The sequence below is a fragment of the Vigna unguiculata genome, chromosome 6, assembly GCF_004118075.2.
Source record: "Vigna unguiculata cultivar IT97K-499-35 chromosome 6, ASM411807v1, whole genome shotgun sequence".
Taxonomy (NCBI): Eukaryota; Viridiplantae; Streptophyta; class Magnoliopsida; order Fabales; family Fabaceae; genus Vigna; species Vigna unguiculata.
In genome coordinates, this window is record NC_040284.1 from 20096609 (window position 1) to 20122699 (window position 26091).

A 26091-nucleotide genomic window follows, 5' to 3' on the forward strand; every position below is an offset into this window, starting at 1 on the left:
ATCTAATAATTTATTAACAATTTAAATGATGAAGTACATTTCAGTTCAAAAATATTATATTTTAGTTCAAAATTAATGTGATTCAGTTTAAAAATGGTTCAAAATAGTGTAGTACAATTCAAAAATAGTGCAATTCAATCCAAAAATGGTGCAATTCATATAACAGTTTAGTGTATAACAGTTCAATTCAGTCTATATTATAGTGTAGTGCAGTTCAATTCAGTTCAGTTTGTTAAAAAAAAAAAACAGTTCAGTTCAGTTCGTCTGAACTGTTTTTCAATTCAGGCGAACTATTATTTAGTTCAGTGCAATTTAATACATTTTGTCCAGACCAAATTTTAATAATATCTAATGAACTTAGGCTCAATTTTCTATTTCATAAGGATAAATGTGTAAATGTCAAAGGTTGTTAAATGGGAGTATTTTTCTTTAGAAGTATCAAATTAACATTGACACATTTATTCTTATGAAATTAACATTGACACTTTTACTCTTTACTCTTGTAAAAGTCTAACTTCATTAAATATATGGTTACTCGTTTTGTAGTGGTATTGTTGTTAGTAACTTAATGGCAAGTATGGAGAAAGCTGATGTCAAAATAATTGTTCTCAACATTTATCTCTTAACAAGTGACCTCACGTAATTGGTTCTCGATCAGTTACGCAATGGAAAAAAGAAAGGCAAAATTACTTTTATTTGTAGCTAGGTTTACTGGGTATTTGTTGTCAGGCAAAAAATTGCTATGTTTAGTTGTGTATAATGTATGATGCACAGATATGATATATGTAGGATACGATATATGTAGAATATGACACACACTACAAAAAAAAACCTAAATTGCGGAGGTTTTATTTTTGTTTTGCGGGGTTTTTTACCCTCCACAAAATATTTTGCAGGAGTTTTTCAAACCTCCACAAATAGGTTCCCCACAAGTTATTTGTGGAGATTTTCTACAACCCCTGGTACCAGGTTTATATTGTGGAAGTCTTTTAATGGAGGGTTATAACCTCTCCTATTCATGACTATTATTTTGTGGAGGTTTAAAACCTCCTTTATTTTCATAAACCTATTTGATTCCAAAATTCTTATTTTTCATTTTTTTTTGTGGGGGTTAATACCCTCCTCAATTCAAGGATTATAAAACCTATTTCGTTTGTATTATTTAATTTGTGGATTTATTATTGTATTTTTCCTGCGTTATTCAAATCTAAAAAGAAAACAATATTTTGTTTGTAATTAGAATTTCCTACTATACTTGAAAATGTATATCCCCATTTGAGGTACTTATATTTTTATATCAACAATATTTTTTTGTAAACTTCAATCAAATACTTCAACCAAAGTGCTCAAATATATATCATTAGAACTTTTATTTCTCAAAATCAACATATTAACATAAAAGCAATTTAAAATGAAACAATTACAACTTAATCCATACTTACTCAAACTTCATAATACACTAAAATAGTTTCATCCTAAAAAACATCATCAACACCCTAAATGTTGCTACCACCAGATGATCCTCTTGTACCCATAGAAGACTCAGGCTCATTTGTATCACTAGTTTGCTGAAATTATAAAAGATAAATATTAACTGCAAGAATAACGTCAACCTCAAATTATGAAATCAACATGCATATACTAAAATGTGTGTAGAGAACTAAGCCACATTTTGTTCAGTGTAGAGGGAATGCAGAGCTAATTCAAGCCACATTCCGATCTGATGGTGGTCCATACAATTCAAACCATATATATGAATCAATTGGATTGAAAGAGGGAATGCAGAGCTAATTGAAAATGGGTTTTGATAAACATACAGAAATTGGTGAAATGCAAGTATGTTTACTTTCTGAAGGTGACTTTGAAAGCAAGGACGGATCCTGTTTTTGACTTTTGAAAGTCTCGACCTTTCATCCTCTTGGTCCTTTTGCATCATTCTTAATTGCATAAGCAATTTTAAATCCATTAACGGTAACCAACTCTGCAACCAGTTTAGAGTTCCCATCAAATATGGGATAAATTATAAATTATAGGCACAAGATATCTTATAGCAAAAATCCTATCTCTTATCCATAAATATTACTTAACTCTTATATGTTGTATTATCAAAGAGGTTATCCAATTTCTGGAAGATAATAGGAATCCAAAAGAAGTAAGATTGTGTGGAAAAGCTATAACAAGTGATTGAGGAAAAACTAATTTAACATTCTTATCAAATGTAATACAGTCGGTCAAAACAAACTATACATACATATATACACACACATGTGTGTATGACAAATAAAGACTATATATGTATCCGATATGATATATATTTGGTAAGGTGGAACAATGATTCCACAAATATATAGAATATTATATATATAAGATGAGTAAATATATAGATATGTATAAAAAATCATAAAACATTAATATATCATTCCACTTCTGTATATCCAAATTGAGAAATATTTCTTGAATATTACTGAAAACAAACAGGAATAGAATTAATCACACTCCTTTCTAGAAATTATCCAGAAAGAGGACAATTTCTGTTTCTGGTCCATTAAGTGTTTTATCTCATATTATACATGGTTTTGTCTCATATGTATCAAGATCAGATCAATAAATTAAAGAAGTGGTGCTCCATAATCAGGCAAGAAAAGAAAAAAGAAACTAACAGTAATGGTAGTCATTAAGTGATTCAAGAAAGCATCAACAAATGATTATAATCATAAACTCAAAGTTAGCAAAGCTTGCTACATATACTTTATCAATTTCATTACAATATAAAGGTTAATAGTGCCCTCACCTCAACTCTTAAATGACAACCCAGTGCATACTGTGCATCAGGATCAAAGCATTCCAGCCTTTAGCAATGAATTCCAATGCTTTCTTATTCCTGCTATGCAATGCTCTCTGCAAAATTTCCAAACCCATGAGATAAGCATAGATTTTGAAACAGGACACTAGTACAATAAAAACACAATAATATGCCTGTTGATTGAATTGGAAAGGAGAAACAGTGGATGATTTTTGAACGAATCTAGCCAACAATGCCCTTGGCAACATCATCTCTCTCCGAAACAATAGTTAGGATTTTAAACAAGGAAACATTCAACATTCCAAACTAGTAAAATATAAAACCTTGCAAAATACTGGTGCAGGGCTTTTTCAACAGAGAAAATGATGAGAAAATAGAGGCATTCAAATATTCAATTAAAGTATCATTTACAGTGAATTGTACATATGTTAAAATCTATAACTTAATGAGCTAAAAGCAAAGAAATGAACTGAAATCTATAACTTACCAACCATTGGACAACTTGCTTTTCAAGGACTTCTGCTTCTGTTGTGCCTTCTATGGTGCTTCCCAAATAATTGGTGTCGCAAATCCCTGTTTTTTATAGCATGTTTGGATTTATGCTTTTGATTTCAAGGCCATTTGCTACTTGGTTTAGAAAATCCAGAGTGAACATGTGTAAGCAGCATACGTGAAATCACAAGATTGATTATACGACGAAATGTTTGTGTAGTTGTTTTCAATGGCAGAACCTACAAACAATCCTAATGCATAGTCACACACATGCCAGGTACCTACAATTACAATTCCAATCTCTATAGACACTCTTAAACTTCAGCAGTATATAGCAATTAGCTATACAAAATACTATCACTACACTTTGCATACATCGAAGCACCCTAAATAAAGTAAACAAACTTGCTAAAGTGGGGAACATGTATCAATCTCAATTCCCACAATAAAAACACCAAATAAAAACAGAAACACACACATCATCATCCCCATGTGACCTCTCTCTGCTGCATGCATATACATCTTTACACTTTAATTCAAACATAAGATTCAGCCAGATATCAGGCCTTGCCAAAACCAAAATGCTGCATTAATTAACCATAATTTCTATTCCAAGTAAACACCCATTTTATTCACATACTTGCAAACTGACTCAGTAACACCACTTCCTTTATCAGCAATAAGTTGTTTGCCTCAGCAAGGTTTTAGGAGAAGAAACAAAGCTTAAACCGAGAAAAACACTTTTATCGAAATGACTTTAGTTGCTATAGCCTCACAAAGTTCGTTTCACATGCCACCGCTCAAGGAAAGAAAAATCAGGACTGAATTCAGATAATAACAAAAGGTACGTTGTTTATTTGATTTTCTTACATGTGTTTTGAGATGCGTGCACGTTAAAAAAACAAGGATAAAAGACAGATAATTATATGCGGTAGTGTTGACATATATAAAATCTCAGTGTTTTTTTTTTATGTTCAAATAACAAAACTCCAATGCTTAAATATTCTGGTCAGAGACCAAACCAACCTCTGGAAGAAACACAATATAAACTTATATATCCATGTAATTAACTTTACTTACCATTTCCAATGTAACCCTTTAGAATTGAATTATGTAATGTTATTTAATCAACAACTGTTATTAGTTTATTAACTTTTACAGTAGTAATGAACGATTATGTAATGTTCTTTAATCAACAACAGATTACACATAACAAGGCTGCTAGCCTAGCTATAAGAAGATTCACAAAAAAATTCACATCTTACCCTCTAATAGCACAAATATAGTCCCATTTGCTCATTCTTCTCATTTCATCCATGTCCTTGGAATGACACCTCACCTACAAATAATAGTATATGCTTTATGAGAAGGAATTCAACTAATTAATAACAATTGAATCAAAATCTGCAGCAAGATTATATTTATGAAATTCATAAATGCATCTATAATGAATGAAACATACATGACAATTGGTTAATGCTTTTAAGCCCCCAATTCTGATTGACACCAAATCATGAGCTTTGGCGGCGTCAACTTCAGTTGAATAAGCACCTGGCAACAGAAGCAAGAAAAGATCAGAGAAAGATTCACACCAAAACCAAGATTTTATCATCTGCTATTTACATTAACATAACCAACACTTGATGCAGGAAAGCAAATTGTACCAATGTAAACTGCAACAGTCGAAGAAGATGCAGACATACAAGTAAAAAAATGAAACGAGGTTAGTGAGTAGTTTGTTCAGAAAAGCAAATAATCAAAGAATTGAAAAGATATATATGTTCTAAAGTCTATTTCAACCTGTTCTTCCTTTTTCCCCTGGATCGCTCTTATCCCACACAAATGCTTCAAAACGATCTTCGTTGCACCTATATCAGAATTAATTTTTCCTTTCATTCAGGGTCACAAAAAATCAAATAAAAACTAATGCAGCAGGTTAATTATTTGAAAGAGATTCATATACATATACTTGACTACTCCTCGATACACAGAGCTCTTGCTACCAATTGTTTTGGCAACCAAATCAAGACACGTTTCATATTTGATTTCCAATCATATTCTGTATTTTGCAGAATAGATTCATATTATGTACAACTCTGTTCTTGAAACTTTGATTTCCAATCAAACAACAGAATGCTTAGAATGTTTACCTTTGCTCGCGGAATCCCTAGGTTTGATGACGAGATTGATCGATCCTAGGTGAAAGGAAACCGATTTGGGAGATGAACCCTAAACTCACCAAAACAAAAATGAATGTGGCGCTTAGTTTTGGACTTGGGAATTTGGGGAAAACGTAAACTGAATGTGAAACCTTTGGAAGGAAAGGATGAAAAGAGAGGATCTAACCGAGTGTGAAATCTTTGAAGGGAAAGGACGAAAAGACGAGGGTCTGAACCCGAAATCTAGTACCGGAGGTCATATACCCCTTCAGAATAACTTAAAACTTCTATGATTATTAGCTCTTACATAATTCATCATATTTATCTTAAATAATATTAATTTGTGGAGGATTTTTATAACCTTCAAAAAAAATTTCCTCTACTATTAATAATTTTTTGTAATGACATATCTAATATGTCGATATATTTATTTTGAAAATAATATGATACGATATATAATAGATAATAATATATGAATATTGAAAAATGTACAATAATTCTTAAAAACATAATAAATATAAGATTATTATTATGTGAATATAAATTAAAACTATATTACTAAACTTATCAACATAAAAAATATAAATTATTGTCATCATAAAAGTACTACTACAAGAAAATTCTTAAATAATGACCAATTTTAGTAACAAAAAATATGTTAGAGGTCACTTTCCTAATTAGAGATCAATTATTTTGGTAGCTAAAACCTTGGTAACTAATGTTAATGACCAATTTATAAACCAATTATTTTGATAGTCAAAACCTTGGTAGTTAATGTTAATGAATAATTTAGAAACAATTCATAATAAAGGTTACTTTACATATTTTTTTGTTTTTAGATTGATATCTAAATTGGTTACTATATAGTGACTAATTATATATTGACTAATTATTTGTTGTCATAAAAATTGGTCATCATTTAAATATTTTCTTGTAATGTACTACAATTTTATAAATTAAATACTTCATTGATAAGTATCAGTAAAATATCTTAAAATATCGAATACGGATACGTAACTCAAGTTGAAATATAACTGCGTCATACTATATAACAAACAGATCAATTTTTCTTCACTAATTTGTTAAATATTATCTTACATTTGTCAACTAATTCACGTATATGACTTTAAAATGACCGACCTAAGCGTTTTTATTTATCCAATAGTTTGATACTATTAAGACTATACAATTCAAACGACTTGATGCACACGTGGCAGTTGTTTATGATGAGTCCAGAGTTCTTCTATATTGCATGCGGTTAGGTAATTCCGTACAAAAAATGGTTAAAGGCTTTGTTTTGAAAATTAACATAAGCATATTTCAAGGCTTCAGATATTGGGTATACACGCACAGTTGAGTTTGGGAAGGTTTTAACAAATTAATTCATCACCTAGCCCAAAAAAAAAAATTGGTTTAGAATAAGGAATTTACTTATCATTTTATTAAATCAAATCCAACTCAATTCAACTCATTTTTATTAGGTTGGAATGAATTCAATTAACCAATTTATAAATTTGGACTTTTTTTGGTTAAAATTTGTAGTTTTACTTCTTTTTTCTTTTACAACTTTAAAAAAAGAGATTATACTATTAAACATTCCAACAATAAATAAAATAATAAAGTAAATTAAAGAATAATTGTGTTAGAATTGATGCTCCAATATTTCACAACCAAGAGGGGGGTGAATTGGTATTAACAGATTTTGCCCAGTTTTAGCACTTTTGAAATTGTTTTGATAAAAACCTTTTCTTTTGAATCAATTGAAATAGTATGGTTTGATGCTTAATGTATGGAGCATTTATACTATGACAAGATATAGAGAGAAAGAGATAAAGCACACAAAATTTTTATACTGGTTCGATTCTTAAGAATCTACATCCAGTTCATCTAGCAAACCACAGCTAGAGATATTCACTATATCACAAGAATTTCAAGATTTACAAATACACTTGATAAATCTAAATTCTAAGATAAAGGAACACACACGCAAGGCATCCACACACTTGCACAACCACACAACAGCAATGCTATCACACACACTTGCTTTAACAACCAAAAACAACAAGGCTATCACACACACTTGCTTTAACCAGAAAATAGTAAATCAGAGAGTTTCAAACTATATTTAGAGCACAAGAACACATCCTAAAGATTAGATTGAATACACCTTTTCCAAGTCTGAATTTTCTTCTTCTTGCCAAGCCAAATTTGATGTGTCTTGATGAAATTCTCAAGAAGATCTTCCAAGATAGCTCCAAGAACTTGTTCCACACTTTTCTTTCTTTCTTTTGATTGCACAACCTCTTTTAACAGCAGGTGCAGAGTCCATTTTATAAAACCAGTTGCTGTCAGCACGAGCCTAATCGACTACATTAGTTGGCTAGTCGACTAACGGGACAACAAATTAACAGATTCAGGATTTTACACATATAGTCGACTACATTAGTTGGCTAGTCGACTATCGGGGCAGCAGATTAACAGATTCAGGATTTTATACACATATCATGTTAACCATTGTCATGCTATGTCATGTTAACCATTGTTATGCTATTATGGACATCATCAAAAACATTTCAGATACACTTAATCAACAACAATCTCCCCCTTTTTTTATGATGGACAAACTTGCATAGAACAACAAACATTTCTCCCCCTTTGGACATGATCAAAAACAGGGATAAAAAAAACTGCAAAAAATAGCCAATCTCAATGAAATATATAGCTAAAAGCATTCAAAATCATGGGCTACCTTTGCTCCCCCTACCTTGAAATCCCCTATATGATGAATAGGCCAATGAAATCATAGAATGTCATAACTATGGAATGCATGTCATTATATAATATTGTATCAAAGTAAAATGTAGCAGAAACATATAAGAGAAATTGGAATATCAAAGTACAAGCAACATTCTCAAATCAAGTACCAAGAAAAAGAGCAACATAGACTTAATGGCAAACCAAATAGAACAAATTTTATCATATTAGCTAAAAGTATAATCAATCACATAAGAACAATCTTGATCCCAAAATCTAGATGCATGGTTACTCCCCCTAGGAACAAACACCCAACACCTATAGGTACTTTCTTATAATAGATTTTCAAAGATTAAAATGAAAAAAGTGTTGGTGAGAGATGCATTATCAAAGCATCATGTAATCAATTTTGCAGAAGATTAATTGATATGGATCTTGGCATAAACGAATATCACAGAGAAAAAAAAAATATAAGCACAACATGAAAAATATCCTTTAAACAACCTTGTAATTGATTATCCAGTTAATTATTTTATGCAGAAAAATATGAAAAATGCACATTTTACTTCAAACAAGTTATGTTTAGTATGACAAAGTAATGGTTCTTCCTTTTTAGTGAACAAGCATGCAATAAATCCAAAAGATAAGTTGTTAAAAACACAACGAATGATACTAAGCAACTTATATTCACCATATGTCTTTAGCAACTATTTAACAAAGTGGTGTGAAACTTCCCCTTTTTGGCATTAGCAAAATAAGGGTATGAAAGAAGAAATATTCAGTACCAATTTCACAAATGTGGATCAGACAAAGAAGTGAAAAACAAAACACACATATAATGGAGAAGCAAAAGATGTGCCTTATATCAGCTATCAAATTAGATTGGGCATTGTACAGATTAAAACCAGATTAAGCTAAAGATGAAAGCAAAAGAAGAAGGATAGCAAGATTACAACCCATTAATCGAACATTTCAGCTTATGGAGATGCTTCCTCATCTTCAGCAATGGCAGCGGAAAATTTCTCTTCTTCTTCCTCAGAAGCATATGAAGGATGCAGGAAGGATGAATAACAACAACACAATTCAAGGGTTTTAAAGAGATTGTGAATTTTGAAAACAATTAGAGAATGGGGATTTAGGGTTTTGAACAGATTTGGGGGTTTGGAGGTTTTATATTGGAAAGAAGTTTAAAGGAGAAGAAAATTTCACCAAACCATTTTTGTGCCAGACGTAGTTAACTAGGTTACTAATGTAGTCGACTTGCTTCGAAATATAACACAGGGAATATGAAAAATGCATGACTAGTTAACTAGCAAGTTGACTATTTTATGCAGAAAGATAAAACCTGATGCAGAAATTACAAAGTCTGATGCAGTATGAAAATATAGTTAACTACGAAGTTGACTACGTAATGCAAAAACAGAAAATCTGGTGCAGTGATGACAATTCTGGTGCAGTATTTGGATGATAGTTGATTTGTAAGTCGACTATTTTAATGTAGAATGGTAAAATCTGATGCAGATTTTTATGCTGTAAATGCGAAATCAAGTATGCCTAATTCATTAAAATGTTGAAGAATAGCAACATAGATGTAACAACACAATTTGTATTTGTAGAAACACTTTTGGTAGTAAAAGATTAATTTTTGTCCTAAGAAACATCATCAAAAAATGTTAAAAGTTGTTTTACTCGTATCATTATTAAGCAGGGAATGATTCAAACTTATTTTTACTTATGCAGCCCAAAATTAGTACCACATTGATCATTAGGCTTTTCATAACCCCTGCAAAAACAAGTAAAATATATCTAGGTACCCACTTTGAAGTTGGGTCCTTTCATGTTAGACAAAACATTTGAATTCTTGGCTATCCATTTATATTTACCTTCAGGAACACCATGCTTTTTAAAGTAACATTTATTCGATGTATGACCAGATTTGCAATAGTAAAAGCATACAATAGAAGATGGTTTACTCATGTTAATGAATTTCCTTGATTCTAGTTGACTCCCTAGTTGATTTTCGTGTTCTGCATATCCTATGCCTTCTCTGTTCAGTACACTTCTTTGGGAACCTAGCATAGCATCTAGATAATTTCTTCCTAGAGTGAATCTAGTTAATGTACTCATTAGATATTTGATTCTCTCTAATTGTTTGGAACAATTTTCACAATTAAGCACACTCTTTTTGCAATCACCACTTTTATGCTTTTCAATATTTTCAAGCTCAGTTTTCAATTCTTCATTTTCTGTTTCAAGCTGTTTTAATCTATTTTCAAGCCACCTATTTTCACCTTTATGTCTGTTATTAGAGTATTGCAACTTTCTAGCCTCTTCATGCAGCTCATTATATACATCAAGTAGTTGATAGAACCTAGTTTCATAACTTTCATCAGTAGATTCAAGATCACTTACACTGCTGGCAAAGGATTTTGTATCAGCCATCAAACACAGATTTGTTTCTTCTTCATGGCTTTCACTTGAATCACTAGAGGTGTTAGAGTCATTGTCCTCCCAAGCAATATATGCTTTCTTCACTCTCTTGGACTTGCTTATAGCCTCACCCTTTTCCTCTAATTTCTTTTTGATCTTGAGAATTGGACAATCAGGTTTGATATGACCAGATTTGCCACACTCATAACATGTTGAAGTGTTAGATGATGACTCTTGCCTCTTGGAAGGGAATCTTCTATTTCCTGCAGCTGCAGATTTTGCATTAGATTTATTTTTGTACTTCAAAAATTTTGAAAAACGTTTTACCATCATATTTAGTGTCTCAGAATCAGAAGCTTCATCCTCTTGTTCTGCAGTTTCCTTATCCTTGTTGGTTTTGCTTCTGCCTTTAGTTTTTGCAGCAGCTTTTAATGCAATGCTTTGCCTTTTCTCTCCTTCCTCTTCCTCTTTTAAACGTCCAAGTTCCAATTCATGTTCTCTTAATTTTCCAAAGAGGGTTGCCATACTCAGTGTGGTGAGATCTCTTGATTCAGAAATTGCAGTGACCTTAGGCTGCCATGCTCTATTCAGACTTTTCAGTATTTTTATATTCAGTTCTTCCTTTTCAAAAACCTTTCCCAATGCTATGAGATGATTCACAATATGAGTGAACCTTTTTTGCACATCATAGATTGTTTCCTCAGCCTTCATCCTAAACATTTCATACTCCTGGATTAATGTGTTCTTTCTAGCTCTTTTGACTTCATTCGTGCCTTCATGAGTTACCTCTAACACATACCACATTTCTTTGGCGGATTGACAAATTGATACCCTATAGAATTCATCCAATGTTAGTGCAGATGAGATTATATTCTTGGCTCTCACATCATAATGAGCACATTTATTTTCATCAAGAGTCCAAGATAAGAAATCTTTAGGAATAGTTTTTCCTTCCACCATTTTTGTAGGTATGAATGGACCATTAACAATAGCATCCCATACACCTTTATCAATTGATTCTAAAAAGATCTTCATTCTGATTTTCCAGAAGGGATAGTTATCTCCAAAAAATAAGGGTGGTCTGTTTATTGAAGCCCCTTCAGAAAAAGTTTGTGAAATATTGGCCATCTGTCAGGATCTAGTCGACTATGTATTCGACTAACCAGCTCTGATACCACTTGTTAGAATTGATGCTCCAATATTTCACAACCAAGAGAGGGGTGAATTGGTATTAACAGATTTTGCCCAGTTTTAGCACTTTTGAAATTGTTTTGATAAAAACCTTTTCTTTTGAATCAATTGAAATAGTATGGTTTGATGCTTAATGTATGGAGCATTTATACTATGACAAGATATAGAGAGAAAGAGATAAAGCACACAAAATTTTTATACTGGTTCGATTCTTAAGAATCTACATCCAGTTCATCTAGCAAACCACAGCTAGAGATATTCACTATATCACAAGAATTTCAAGATTTACAAATACACTTGATAAATCTAAATTCTAAGATAAAGGAACACACACGCAAGGCATCCACACACTTGCACAACCACACAACAGCAATGCTATCACACACACTTGCTTTAACAACCAAAAACAACAAGGCTATCACACACACTTGCTTTAACCAGAAAATAGTAAATCAGAGAGTTTCAAACTATATTTAGAGCACAAGAACACATCCTAAAGATTAGATTGAATACACCTTTTCCAAGTCTGAATTTTCTTCTTCTTGCCAAGCCAAATTTGATGTGTCTTGATGAAATTCTCAAGAAGATCTTCCAAGATAGCTCCAAGAACTTGTTCCACACTTTTCTTTCTTTCTTTTGATTGAACAACCTCTTTTAACAGCAAGTGCAGAGTCCATTTTATAAAACCAATTGCTGTCAGCACGAGCCTAGTCGACTACATTAGTTGGCTAGTCGACTATCGGGACAACAAATTAACAGATTCAGGATTTTACACATATAGTCGACTACATTAGTTGGCTAGTCGACTATCGGGGCAACAGATTAACAGATTCAGGATTTTATACACATATCATGTTAACCATTGTCATGCTATGTTATGTTAACCATTGTCATGCTATTATGGACATCATCAAAAACATTTCAGATACACTTAATCAAGAACAAATTGTATTATTATTGATATTATTTAATTATTTTGATTGGATTTTGGATTCAATATAAATTAATTACACAAATTCACATGTGTATTTGGGTAAGTTGAGGTATCAGTTATCTAATCCAATTTACACTCTGATAGTTAAAGTATTTTTATTATTATATTATATATTATATGATACATTATTTAATAGTCTATATATACACATTATATATTAGTTAATAACGTTCTTTGTTAGAAGTTTTTATGTTGTGTTTTCAATCATTATAATGAAAGTGGTATTTTGTAATTAATTAAAATTTAATTATTTATAATTTAAATGATCTAATAGGAAATATGATATTTTTATGAAGATACCTTTGTTTTAATTAGAAAGTTAAATTCTAACTTTTCTTATGAGATACAATTTTGAAATATGTAGCTAAAAATCATAATTATATATGTTTTCTTAAAACATATATCAAACCTAAAACAAACATTCTTAATTTCGGATTTTTTAAAATTTGAAAATATGTGCTGTGACAAACACCTGAATTGAGGGGACTGTCGCCTTAACTATATCAGTGAGTGTGAGAGAAAAAATAATGAAAAATTTTGGAATTTTTCTGTCCATAGAACAATAAATCTGCCAAGTCAACACTAAGAACTGAATCCAATATTCATCCTTATTCTCTTACACTACTTTTTTATTATAAAAAAAAACAAGTGACTATAATAATAATAATAACTATTATTATTATTATTATTATTATTATAAATAACAATCATAACTAATTATAATATTATAATCAGTTATTTTTTAATGTTTAACTAAATTATTTTCAAATCTTTATAGGTTACAAACATAAATGTAAAACGACTTGTTTTAGCAGATTGTGATGAATTAGTATGTCTAATAATGTCTAGAGTTTGGTCATTCAAAAGCTTGCTCGGAGATTTTTTTAGCACAAAAGTAGTATTGATATATGATCCACAAAGCATTGCTATCTTGGGTAGTAGGATATCTCAATTCTCTAAGCAAACTTCATTGCATAAAGTTAGCAATAGCATTAAACTTCCAGAAGAATGAAAATCTAATAGCAATAGCAATGATTTTGTTTTATCTAATCGAATAATAATGAAAATCAAATAAATGATCAGAGAATTTGGAGACACATCAAACTAATGACTCTTTTATAGGAGGATTGAATGCATTAACAGGGCATAAATCTACATAGAGGAGTATGCTCTACAAGGAGGAGGTAGAGAAAGTGTGTAAAAACAAAAAGGAAATCAGCAAGGGTATCATGTTTAAACTCTTCCTTACCTATGAATTGCTGCTGCAGTAAAAGCATGGATGTAAGACTGTAAACAAAGGCAGAATCAGTACCAGTGCTAATCATGTAAACTAATTTTCATGAAACCTGCAAGAACTACTCTCCGAAGTGATAACACGGTAAATGGACAATTAATACTTGATGTCAAAAGAAAGGAAGAAATCATAGTTTCCTACGGTTGACTCCGGAACAGGAGTAAAATTGATGGTTTATGTTCTATAGATGATCTGGTTTTGCTTTCGTCACGGATCGGGTTCCATACACTTCCAGATCTGTTTCACCGTGATCGATGGCTCCACGTCCGTGGTCTTTTTCTATGTTCATTAGATCTATGAACGACACAGATGGTGGTGTTGTGGGAGAAGACACATACACCAGATCTGGAAGAAACGGATCTACCCTATTGAAGAGAAGAGATCATTGACGAATTCCGTATATTGCTCAACAGTGACATAGATCAAGTTTCCCTAATAATCACATCTTCCGTGAAAGAACAATTTGATAAGGTTCATGTTATGTAGCTACAGTCACACAGCGCAAAATAAAGAAGAGAGGACGGTCGAACAAATAGTTCACTGTATTGATTGATTTGGAAAAGATAAAAAAGTGGACATGGTATTATCTATTATGAACTATCCCTGGACAACTGGCCAAAACAACCTATACAAACCAATATAACTTACCCTAATAGTATTATAATCACTTATGACTCCTCCAGCAAAAGAGGAATATGTCAAAGAAATAATTCACTGTATTGATTCATTTGAAAAAAAAAATGTATAAAAAGTGTTTACAGTGATTTATTACTACCCACTAAACACTAAACGTAAAATAAGATCACCAAGAAACCACCTCCGGTCAAAAATTTCACCCCGGATCTCATCGGAAAATCATTGGCGGCGGAGGTTTATTAAGGGACGAAAGAGGAAGATTGATGTTGGATCCTAAACGGAGAGACTTGTTGACTTGTTCCAATCTCGTTGGGAATATACCATAGAGATTGAAGTGCGTGGGGACTACCTTTGTACTGAGGTTAGTAAAGCTCGCAATTAAACTTATCAATCAGATATCAAAATTACGACCATTCTATACTATGATTCCTAATTTTTAATTTCTATTCTTTATTTTTAAATCAATCGTGTAACTAAGTCAGGAGTAAATATTAGAAGTTAAAAAATAAAAGTTATAGTATAATTTTCGCTTAAAATTAATTACCGCCTCTGATCTGTCTCGTTTCTTCTTTTTTTTCGGTTTATTTGAAGAAGATGGAAAAGAGAAAAATATGACGGCGTTACACAAACTCCGTTAGTAATTAAAAGAAATACTTCATTTAGTTAAGTGTAGAGGATTAAAAGTGAGAATAGAGCATAAGGATGAAGTGCAGAACATAAAAAAGAAGTGTATACTAAAACAATCCAAAAGCTTAGAAGTGAACAACTTGATAACATTACAAAAAACATAAGAAAAGTGGTATAAAGGGAAACAAACTAAAGCTTGATAGAGCACGTTAAGTTCTGAGTTCCACGTTGTCAAAATTTTCAGTACGTTGTATTTCTCCAAGTTGTTGGTGTTGGGCTTCCAAATCTGTGACGTGATGAGGTATTGAAGTTGGGAGGAAATGGATGAAATGATGGTTGAAGAAGAAGCATGCGAGGAGGAGGAGAAGGAAGGCATTTAGGAGATAATAGTAGCATCGCCATGAGTGAGGTAGGACAACGAAGACGAGGGTTTGGCATGCAAGTAGCCCAGAAGCGTGGAGGGTAATTGTAGCTATGAATGAAGGTTGAGGTATGGAGATTGCAAGAGTGTGGAAAAGCGTGGATGCGAGGAAGAAGATGATCTGGAGGTCAGTAATTGGGTAGGGCTTGACAGCAAGTAAGTTTATGCAGACGGCTATGAAAGCCGCGTAGCCAGCATAGGGTTTATGCATCATAAGCGAGAGATGAATCCTTCTTCAGTGTAGAGAATTGAACGCTTGTTTCAGTGTTAGAAAGGATACTTATATAGGAAGAGAGAGGGTACCCCTTTCTGCATTGGTTCTAGTCAACTTAAACCCATGTGGGACGCTTTTCTGCTCCGGTAACTTAATGATAAAAGTCCATGTGGACCCTTTTCTGCTCGGTTGAACTAAAATGCTCCCATGTGGGATCCTTTTCCGCCCGCCCTGTTGAACTAAGTGATCAAATTCCGAATGCAGTGTTTTGTTTTTTTTTGAAAACGATATTTTAATTACTTATATTTTGAAAACTTTTTTTTAAAATTTTATTAGTTATTTTTTAAGTAATTTTTTATTTTTTACTTTTTATTTTTAATCTTTCAAAATTATTAAAAAAATAACACATCATATTATAAAAAAAATTACTTTTTATTTTTAATCTTTCAAAATATAATTATGTTTTTCTTTTTAACCGGTTGGTTGGCCCCAGACATCAGAGAGATAAACGCAAAAGAAATATACCGCTTTAGGATCTTTCGTTTTGGGGTCCACAAGAGGCGTTAGTGGTCCATAGAGATTGAGCAGAGTTGTGAGTCTGATGTCTCTGAAAAAAAAAAATTGCGAAAAAATAACTTCCCTACTTCAGATTACATGTTTGTATGAAATAATACAAACTAAAATAAAATAAGAATCAAAACATTAACTTTAAATAAATAATTACATACGAATATTATACGCAAATAAAAAAGATTAAATATATTTTTAATTCATTAACTTTAAGAGTGTATATTGAAATTCGTCTTTTTTTTTTTAACTTTGAATCAATTTAGTCTATAATTTTTAAAAATGTATCGATTTAGTATTTTTAACCAAATTTTGTTAAGTTTATTTGGCATTTCAAATCTGTTTTTTAAATAATATTAAAACGAGAATGTGTCAAATGAGTGACGATTTTAAAAAAAATCATAATTATTATTGTCACAAAATATAATACAATAGTTTAAGATGAACCGACACAACAAACTTAATTATTTTATATTATATATAAAATGACGTTTTAAAAAGGTAAATAACATCGATTAAAATTATCATAATATTTTTAACCAAAAAAAACTCAACAAAAAAAACGCTTAGAACTAACATTATATATTATTGTAATCTTAATATTTAATTTATTTATTACTTTCTACTCATATTTTTATTTTTATAATTTAATAAAATTTACTTTAATTGATAATTTAAAATGTATAGAAAATCATGACATCACAAAAAAAAATTAACAAATTTGTAACATCCCATTTAATTTAATATGCGAAATTAAAGGAAGCGTCACATAAAGATAACATACTAGTGCAATCCTGGAGTTTAAAACTCAACTCCTTACAACCCAAGGCACACCACGATGCCCACAAGAAAACTGGATAAAAATTTATAAAATGTATATAAATCCAAGGACAAACAAGTACATGGGCCATAGCCCTAAAGAAAAGCCCATAAAGAAATTTAAGCCTAGTCCACGCGGACTATGCAGCGGAACCATCACCTCCCTGTTGCCCACGGGTATTCTTCGCATCTGCTCACACCAACAAGTTGATGATCATCGCAAAGGAGAGTATCACACAGCAGGACACACAACAATAAAGTAGGGTAAGCTAGAGCACAAAAGATTTCATCCATACAATAAAACATATTTTCACAATCCCATATGCACATATCAATCAAGCATGTTATGACTTCTCAAACAATACACTAAGACACGACTCGACTCATCCAGATACATATAACCTGGTCGGATTCAACGGATGCTTGCACTTGTGGTGGATACCTCTGCTCACCCCCGAGGTATGTGTTATAAGTGTTACAATGAATCAATTTTCCTCACCACAAGGTTAGCCCTTAATGGATTTCAGGCCTCCTACTACTCTCACCACAGGAGTCAGTCCGCTCTAGGTGAGACTAACTGATTCTTTCGAGTGTCAGGATGCAACCTTACCTTGAATCCTTACCAAGTTATACAGATGGGGCACCACCATGGACACCCACTAACAGGGGCCATGGGATTACATCCCAACCACTGAAGCGCGACCCTGAAAGTCTCACCTAGATACTCCAAGGAATTACGCATTGACACGGACCAAACATGCTCAATCAGTCAAGAAAGATTCATCATACAGATTTATACATACATATCGCATACTAGTTCTTCATAATCCATCTCTTTCATTTTTCCAGTGAATCCATACCAAGTCATCATTCTCAACCAACATAGTGGAATTTCATCTCATGCCAATGCCATGTCAATTTAATACCAACCACCTCATTCATTTCACATGCGAAGGTTCACGCCCAAACCATCATTTACAATTCATGAATCACATCACTCATGCATATTTATTTGTCTCATGCATTTAACACAATAATCAACATCCAAGCAAGCATAACCCATTTCAGAATTCCAGAAACAACCACGCAATCACACTGCCTCGCCCAGCTCCTCGTTCAGGCTGAAGGGTCTCGCTCAGGCGAGCCCCCTTCGCCTAGGCGAGGGCTCGAAAAAGGGGAACAATAGCTCACGCGGGATCTCGCTTAGGCGAGACGCTCACTCGCTCAGAACAAACCTGGGTCGCCTGAGCAACCGCTCGCATGAAGCAGCTTGGGCAAGAAAACCAGTGCTCACCACTGTTCTCTCGTGCATTACCACTCAACAGGTCGCCAATGGCTTAAAATTATCATACCCAGATTCGCATCAACATACCAAACATATTTAAACGGTAAAAATAATGGTGCAAACAACCTCACTCAAAAGAAAGGGCGAACCCTAACTTCCCGTACCTGGAAAACAAGCTAGCGGGACGCTCCGACACGCACACAGTGAGCACGATTGTCCCTAGGATGGTCAACGAGGTGGAGTAGGAGCTGGGTTTGAGTTAGGGTGACGACTGATTCTGTGAAAGTGTGAGGGTGGAAACGTTAGGACAAACTTGGAATCAGCTTTATCCTTTGGGCCAGCTCTTTGACCCATCAGATTTGGAGCAGCCTTTTTGGTAAAGGTCATCAAAAGAATAGGGCCTTACAAAATTATTTTATTGATTAATTAACATAACATAATTACACTAAAATATCAAGTAACAAAATCTTCGTACATTCAGAAAAGAAGAAGACAATATTAAAAGCGCAAAATTATAAAACTAAAGTTTTAATCTAATTCTAATGTGTGCCAAGTGTGGAAATATAAGAACATGATAATTTGATAAAATACTTTTTGTCAAACTTTACCAAATTCATGTCTATTTTAATGCACTGCGATTGGCTTAGTGGAACGAATATGCACATCATATCAATTTTATTAACAAAATCTTCGCTTACAAAACATTTCCGGCAAATATATTAGTGTATGTGAATTTGGTCTAAGAGATTGTTCACTTAACTTAAAGTGATATGAATGAACATTCTTAGACTAATAAGTATTTGATAAAATTTAATAAATTTAATTATATAATAATTATTTTATTATTTTATCTTTTGATATAAATAAAAAAATAATATTAAAATAAATTAAAATTATTATTTAAAATTAGAAAAATATAATTTATTAATATTATCATTAATAATTTAAAATAATTTATTAATATTTTTAATTATTATTTTTACATATGTTTTATAAAATTGTCTATTTTTTCTTTTTTTTATCTTTTTTAATTCATCAACAATTATTTATTCATATTTTTTTACATTTATTTTCACTTTGTTTCTAATAAATAAGTTAAATCATTGCAGGGTTTTCATTTTTGTAACGAAATTTCAAGTAAGTCCCCTCCTTTCTAGTTCACTCAATTGGATTCTTGTTTTGAAACATTTGTTACAATTAGGTCGTTTAGTAGTGTTAACTATGTGTCATGTGTCAGTATGTGAGTTTTTTATTTTGTTTTTAATTTTTTTTAATTAAAAAATAAATAAAAATTTTCACGTGTCAATCTGACATTGTACCACGTGTAAAGACATTGTGATGTGGCAATGACAATGTCACATGTCAATATTGATGTGAAAAGTCTCACTGCAGTCCCTGTATTTGTTATTCTGTCTCAATTTAGTTCCAATTTTATTAAAACTGAATCAATTTCTTTCCTATATCTAATTTAATTTTTATATAAATTTTACAGTGGTATTTTTATTATAATTGATATTTTTAATAAAATTAAGTTTATTTAAATGTATATTTTGCATTAAACTTTATTTAAATATTGTTTCAAATATTTATATATCAATAATTTATAAACAAATATTAGAATTAGTTTAAAAATAACAACTTTATAAATTAAGTTAAAAAAATTTAAATAAATATATTTATTTTAAATTATTATAAAATTGTTTTAAAATTTTACATTTGAATTTATAAAGTTTTTATTTTTAAAACAATTCTAATATTTATCTATAAATTATAGATATATAAATATTCAAGGATTTATAAAAGAAACAGACAATACTAAAAATACAATTATAAAACTAAAGTTGTAATCTAATTCTAAGACGTTTTCTTCCCGAAGATGGCATCTCCTCATGAACATATTTGAGGTCTTCTATGTTTAATAATTTGATGTTCCCAGTGCAACATGTTCTTGTCATTCATCAAATAAAATAAGTATCATGAGTTTATTTTAAACATACATAGATATTTTATAAGGATACTATAATTCTTATTTATTATTCATTGAAAACACCGATTAACAACTTAATCATGTGTTCAAAATCCATTATCCTCAAAAAAATAAAAACTTATCATATTTAAATAATTAATTTATAACTATGACATAAAATCATGTTTAAAATATATAAATAGTACATGATCAAACTAAACCGAACCGCATTAAACCGAAATAAACCGGACCAGACCGAATCGAACCGAACCGCACTAAACTGAACTCAACCGGATCGAACATAATCGAATTGCACTAAAACGAACTGAAGCAAACCAAACAAAACTGAACCAAATCGAACTGAATTGAAATACTCTTTAGTTGTGCTGAATTTTAAAACACCTTCAAAAAAAGAGGAGAAAATTTAAAGGAAATTTTTACACTTTCATAATTAATTAATATAAAGCAAAAGGAGAGTCGTTTTGTAATGTGCACAAAAAATGTCATACCCAAAAGTTTTATCAGCACCAACACCACAATCGTAAGATTCCTCTTAAACAATTGAAACATAATGTTTTTCCCAAAATTAAATATAGCAAGTGTATCAACAATAACATAAACAAATTGTGTACTTTCAATAAAAAAAAAAAACATCCAAAGGATAAACTTGAATTGGTTTGTATTCACCTTTCACACAAATAACTATTTATTTTGTCAAAGTGGAGAATATAGAGTTTCGAATTTGATAAAAGCTTAAATATTTAAGTATTTAAGAAAAATATTATAAGACGATGAAAAAGAAAAGTGAAATGGAAGCAATGAAGCATTGAGTATAAAAAGATAAGAAGAATGCAAAAGACATATAAGAGAAGGATAAAATGTTAGTTATGGTTAAGGTTCAAAATAAGACATACAAGTTGGGTGAGATGTGAGGTTTTAGAACTGCAATGAAGGTGGTAAGGTGGGATGACGAGAACAATGCGACATGACCTTATAGAGTAGTGACAGGGATGAGAAGTTTACGATCGTTGTCTCAATGGTGGTGATTGAATTAAAAAATGGAGTGTGCACAATGTTTAGGATAGAGGTCATTGAAGAAAAAGGAGAAAATAAAATACATAATTCAATTAGTGAGCAATTAACCAATAGAAGTTCGGTTTTTTAAAAAATAAACGGTAAAACAATACGGTTTAATTTTTATTGATTTTTTTACTATAATATATAATTTTTATTAAAAATATTTTTTTTACTTTAATATAATACAAATAATTATTGTTAAGTTTTGTTAGATTAATTGTTTTCATCTATAACAATATATAAATAGGATACCCTCTTTTGTGTCCATATTTCGTTATTCCAATTTTACACTTAATTATTATTTTAAAAACTAATTATTTTATAAATAGTTTACTTTTAACCGTTAGTCTAAAAACCTCTTTTGTCTTCAACAATTGTTTTAAAAACCTTTCTTATGTACATATTTTATTTTTTTAATTTTACGTTTAACAATTATTTTAAAAATTCATTATATATTCTTTATTGCACTGAACCGAACCGGACCAGACCAAACCAAACTAAACCGGATCAGACCGAACCGAAACGAACCGGACCAGATCGAACCGAATCGAACTAAACCAAACCAAAATGAACCGGACCAGACCGAACCAAACCGCACTGAATTGAAACGAACCGAACCAGACCGAACTGAACTGAACTGAACCGAATCACACTAAATTGATCCGAACCGGACCGAACCGGATCGAACCGAATCGAACCGCACTGAACCGGACCGCACTAAACCGAACCACACCATACCATATTGAACCAAAAAAAACCAAACCAAACTAAATTGAACTGAAATACTCTTTAGTTATGCTGAATTTTAAAACACTTTCAAAAAGAAGAGGAGAAAATTGAAAAAAAATACACTTTCATAATTAATTAAAATATAGGAAAAGAGAGTCGCTCTGTAAGGTGCGCAAAAAATGTCATACATAAAAGTTTTTCAGCACCAATACCACAATCCTAGGGTCCATCTTAAACAATTGAAACATAATGATTTTCCCCGAATTAAATATAACAAGTGTATAAACAATAACATAAACAAACTGTATATTTTCAATAAAAAAAATCCAAAGGACAAGCTTGAATTGGTTTGTATTCACCTTTCACACAAATAATAATTTTGTCAAAGTGGAGAACATATAGTTCCGAAATTGATAAAAGCCTAAATATTTAAGAAAAATATTATACGACGATGAAAAAAATGTGAAATGGAAGTAGTGAAACATTGAGTATAAAAAAAATGAGAAGAATGCAAGAGACATATAAGAGAAGGATAAAATGTTAGTTAGTATTAAGGTTAAAAAAAAACATATCAATTGAGTGGGATGTGAGATGTTAGAATTGCAATGAAGGTGGTAAGGTAGGATGATAAGAGCAAGGCGACATGGCCTTATATAGTAATGACGGGGATGAGAAGCTCACAATCATTGTCTCAATGGTGATGATTGAATTACAAAAGGAGTGTGCGCGATGTTTAGGATAAGAGGCCATTGAAGAAAAATGAAAAAAGAAAATACATAATTCAATTAGTGAGCACTTAAGGGGTAGAAGTTTAGTTTTTTAAAAATAAAAGGCAAAACAATACTATTTCATTTTTATTAATTTTTTTACTTTAATATTTAATTTTTATTAAAAATATTTTTTTGTCACTTTAATATAATTCAGATAATTATAATTAAGTTTAGTTAGATTAATTTTGTTCATCCTTAAAAGATAAAATAATTTTATAAGAATGATATATTCTTAAATATAAAGAGAAAATAGTAAAAACAAAAAATAATAACAAAAATAACGTACTACTAAAGGAAGATATCAATGATATTCATGAGACATATCGTTATTATATTGGCCAAGTCAATTTTATCAATATTTTTTTTACAAACAATTAAGGCTTCCTTTTAATATCTTTTATTTTATTTTTTTTAACGAGATATATTAATCTATCCTAATGTAGATGTTAAATTTTGTCTAAAATAACTACAAATCTATTCTATTATAGTTAAGTTTAGTTAAATTAATTTTGTTCATCCTTAAAAGATAAAATAATTTTATAAGAATGATATATTCTTAAATATAAAGAGAAAATAGAAGAAACAAAAAATAATAACAAAAATAACGTACTACTAAAGAAAGATATCAATGATATTCATGAGACATATCGTTATTATATTGGTCAAGTCAATTTTATCAATATTGTTTTTACAAACAATTAATGCTTCCTTTTAATATCTTTTATTTATTTTTTTAACGAGATATATTAATTTATCCTAATGTAGATGTTAAATTTTGTCTAAAATAACTACAAATCTCATCTACAATGGCAAAATATTAAGGGTAAATATCTAAAATTTATAAACCATTTTGAAAATTTCGTTTTGTATACAATAACTAGATAATCAAATCAAAAAGATGAAGAAGCACGTGACAAATTTTTATTTTTAGCAAGCACGTGACAATGTAAATGCAATAAGCATGAAGGAAGGGAATCTCTACTACATTTAAAGGTTAATCAACAAGTAATTATAAAATATTTACAAGAAAAAATAAAAAATACATTTTCTACTATATTAAAATAACGTTAATTGATTATTGATTGTGTCTATTCTTTATATATTGTTATAGATGAATGAAAAAGACTTTTTTTTTTTGCCCTCCTATGATTTATAACAACAGTCACATGTTTCAAAACAACCTTCTACTCTTCCTAAAGGGACTTCAAGATTACCTATTCAACAATATTTTTGGAACAAACTTTCTGAAATTCTAAGAACATGATTTTCAAAATAGGGTTTTTGGAAGAAAAATTTTGAAATAGAATTTCTAAAGCATATGAAATACATTTTGTAAAGAGCCTTCTAGACCAGAATTTTCAAAATAAGCTTTCTAGAACATATGAAATACTTTTTTCGATGAACTTTTCAGAATAAACTTTGCAAAACTTATAAGATGCAGACTGGAATAGGATTTCAAGAACAAGATTTCCGAAATAAATTATTCAGAACGAGTTTTCTTGAACAAGCTTCCCATCAATTATCATCGGTTTACACTCTCTCTTATTGCTTCCTCTCAAAACGATTGCAACAACAATGAGAACGAAGGTGTAGTGACAATGGCGACGAATGCGGAGGCTCGGTAGCCGCAATGATATGGTTCAACGATGAAAGATATTTTAATATTTTTGCTTTTAGCATGAGAGTTAAACTTAACTCAAATTTCTATAAAATATTAAACAATATGAACACACAGACACAACAACGCCTGTGTTTTTGCTACAACAACAAAAATCATTACCAATCCATACTCGTTACAACAACAATCTTTGTGTTTATCAAAATATATACATCAATAAGGTTATTACAATTTCTTCAATATTTGTATACCATTACATATACATTTTATGTCTCATAAGTAAATAACAATATTCAATGATATTTTTTAGTTCTTTAAAACTCAACAACTTATGGACCATGTCTTCTTCAAAGAATTAAGAAGACTACTTCAAAGGTAAATAAAGATTTTTTTTATTATTTATACATAATTCAATTGCTACATAATATTTCTATTATTTGCATATATTTTAACTATAATGTTTACTTTTTTTAAAATGCAGGGAAGCTAAACACATCCTAGACATCAATCTTTATTTGGCCTCCCAATTAAAGAAATGTTTAAGGATGTAAATTTATGATACTTTCATTTACTAATTTAGTTTGTATATTTATAGACAGCTACCATTGACTCCATCACATATAGCTCATTAACCCCAAATATTGATCAAGTGTATTAAATATTAGTTGATACACAATTTTATGAATTAGTAATTTACTGCTTTTCTTTTCCAACCAATCTATGTATACTTATCATAAATTGTCATAAATTATTCTCAATATTATACATATACAGCGCCTGTATTTTCGCTAGTGAATAAATAATAAATCTAACGCTGATGAGTTATTAATCTATATTTTAAAATAATTATAAAAATATAAGCAAAACATTATACTGATATATGTGATATTATATTAAATAACTTTTACATCTTATTTAATTTAAAAATAAATATTATCTTCCCGTTTTAGATATGCATTCATTTATTTTTATATTTTAATAAATGTTATTTTTATTTGTCATATATTAATAATTGTTAATTAGTAAAGTGACAGCCACTTTTTTTATTTTATTTAAAAATATTACATTAACTAAATTTAAATACAAAATTAAAAAAATATGCAAAAAATAAAGTTTAAAATATAACATACAACATAAATTTAATAATTTGGTTATTATATATTAAAAGTATCATAAGAATTATAATATTTAAAATTTTAAAAGCTATTCTAAAATATAAAACTTACATTGTTTTCGGGAAATATT

At 30.5% G+C, this 26091-nt stretch overlaps 1 protein-coding gene and 1 long non-coding RNA gene across 14 annotated transcripts; both read right to left on the reverse strand.

Annotated features, from left to right (window-relative positions):
- Positions 1–1372: 1372 nt before the first annotated feature.
- LOC114188744 lies at positions 1373–5750 on the reverse strand. Of its 13 annotated transcripts, none has more exons than XR_003605434.1 (11): positions 5642–5750; positions 5446–5524; positions 5265–5354; positions 5096–5163; positions 4960–4968; positions 4758–4846; positions 4561–4634; positions 3291–3534; positions 2792–2898; positions 1847–1981; positions 1373–1568 (listed from the first exon to the last, which is right to left on the reverse strand). It is a non-coding gene; the product is annotated as an uncharacterized LOC114188744 (long non-coding RNA). The 13 variants fall into 13 exon arrangements; XR_003605435.1 differs by having other exon boundaries at positions 5259–5354; XR_003605427.1 differs by lacking the exon at positions 5265–5354.
- Positions 5751–10014: 4264 nt separating this feature from the next.
- Positions 10015–11766, reverse strand: LOC114188499. Its single transcript, XM_028077071.1, has one exon. The coding sequence runs from the start codon at positions 11764–11766 to the stop codon at positions 10015–10017; it is 1752 nt and encodes a 583-aa protein (XP_027932872.1).
- Between the last annotated feature and the right edge of the window lie 14325 nt (positions 11767–26091).

What these genes read in the sequence shown, in the direction of transcription:
- LOC114188499 (XM_028077071.1), bottom strand. Translation starts at nt 11,766, where the DNA reads ATGGCCAATATTTCACAAACTTTTTCTGAAGGGGCTTCAATAAACAGA.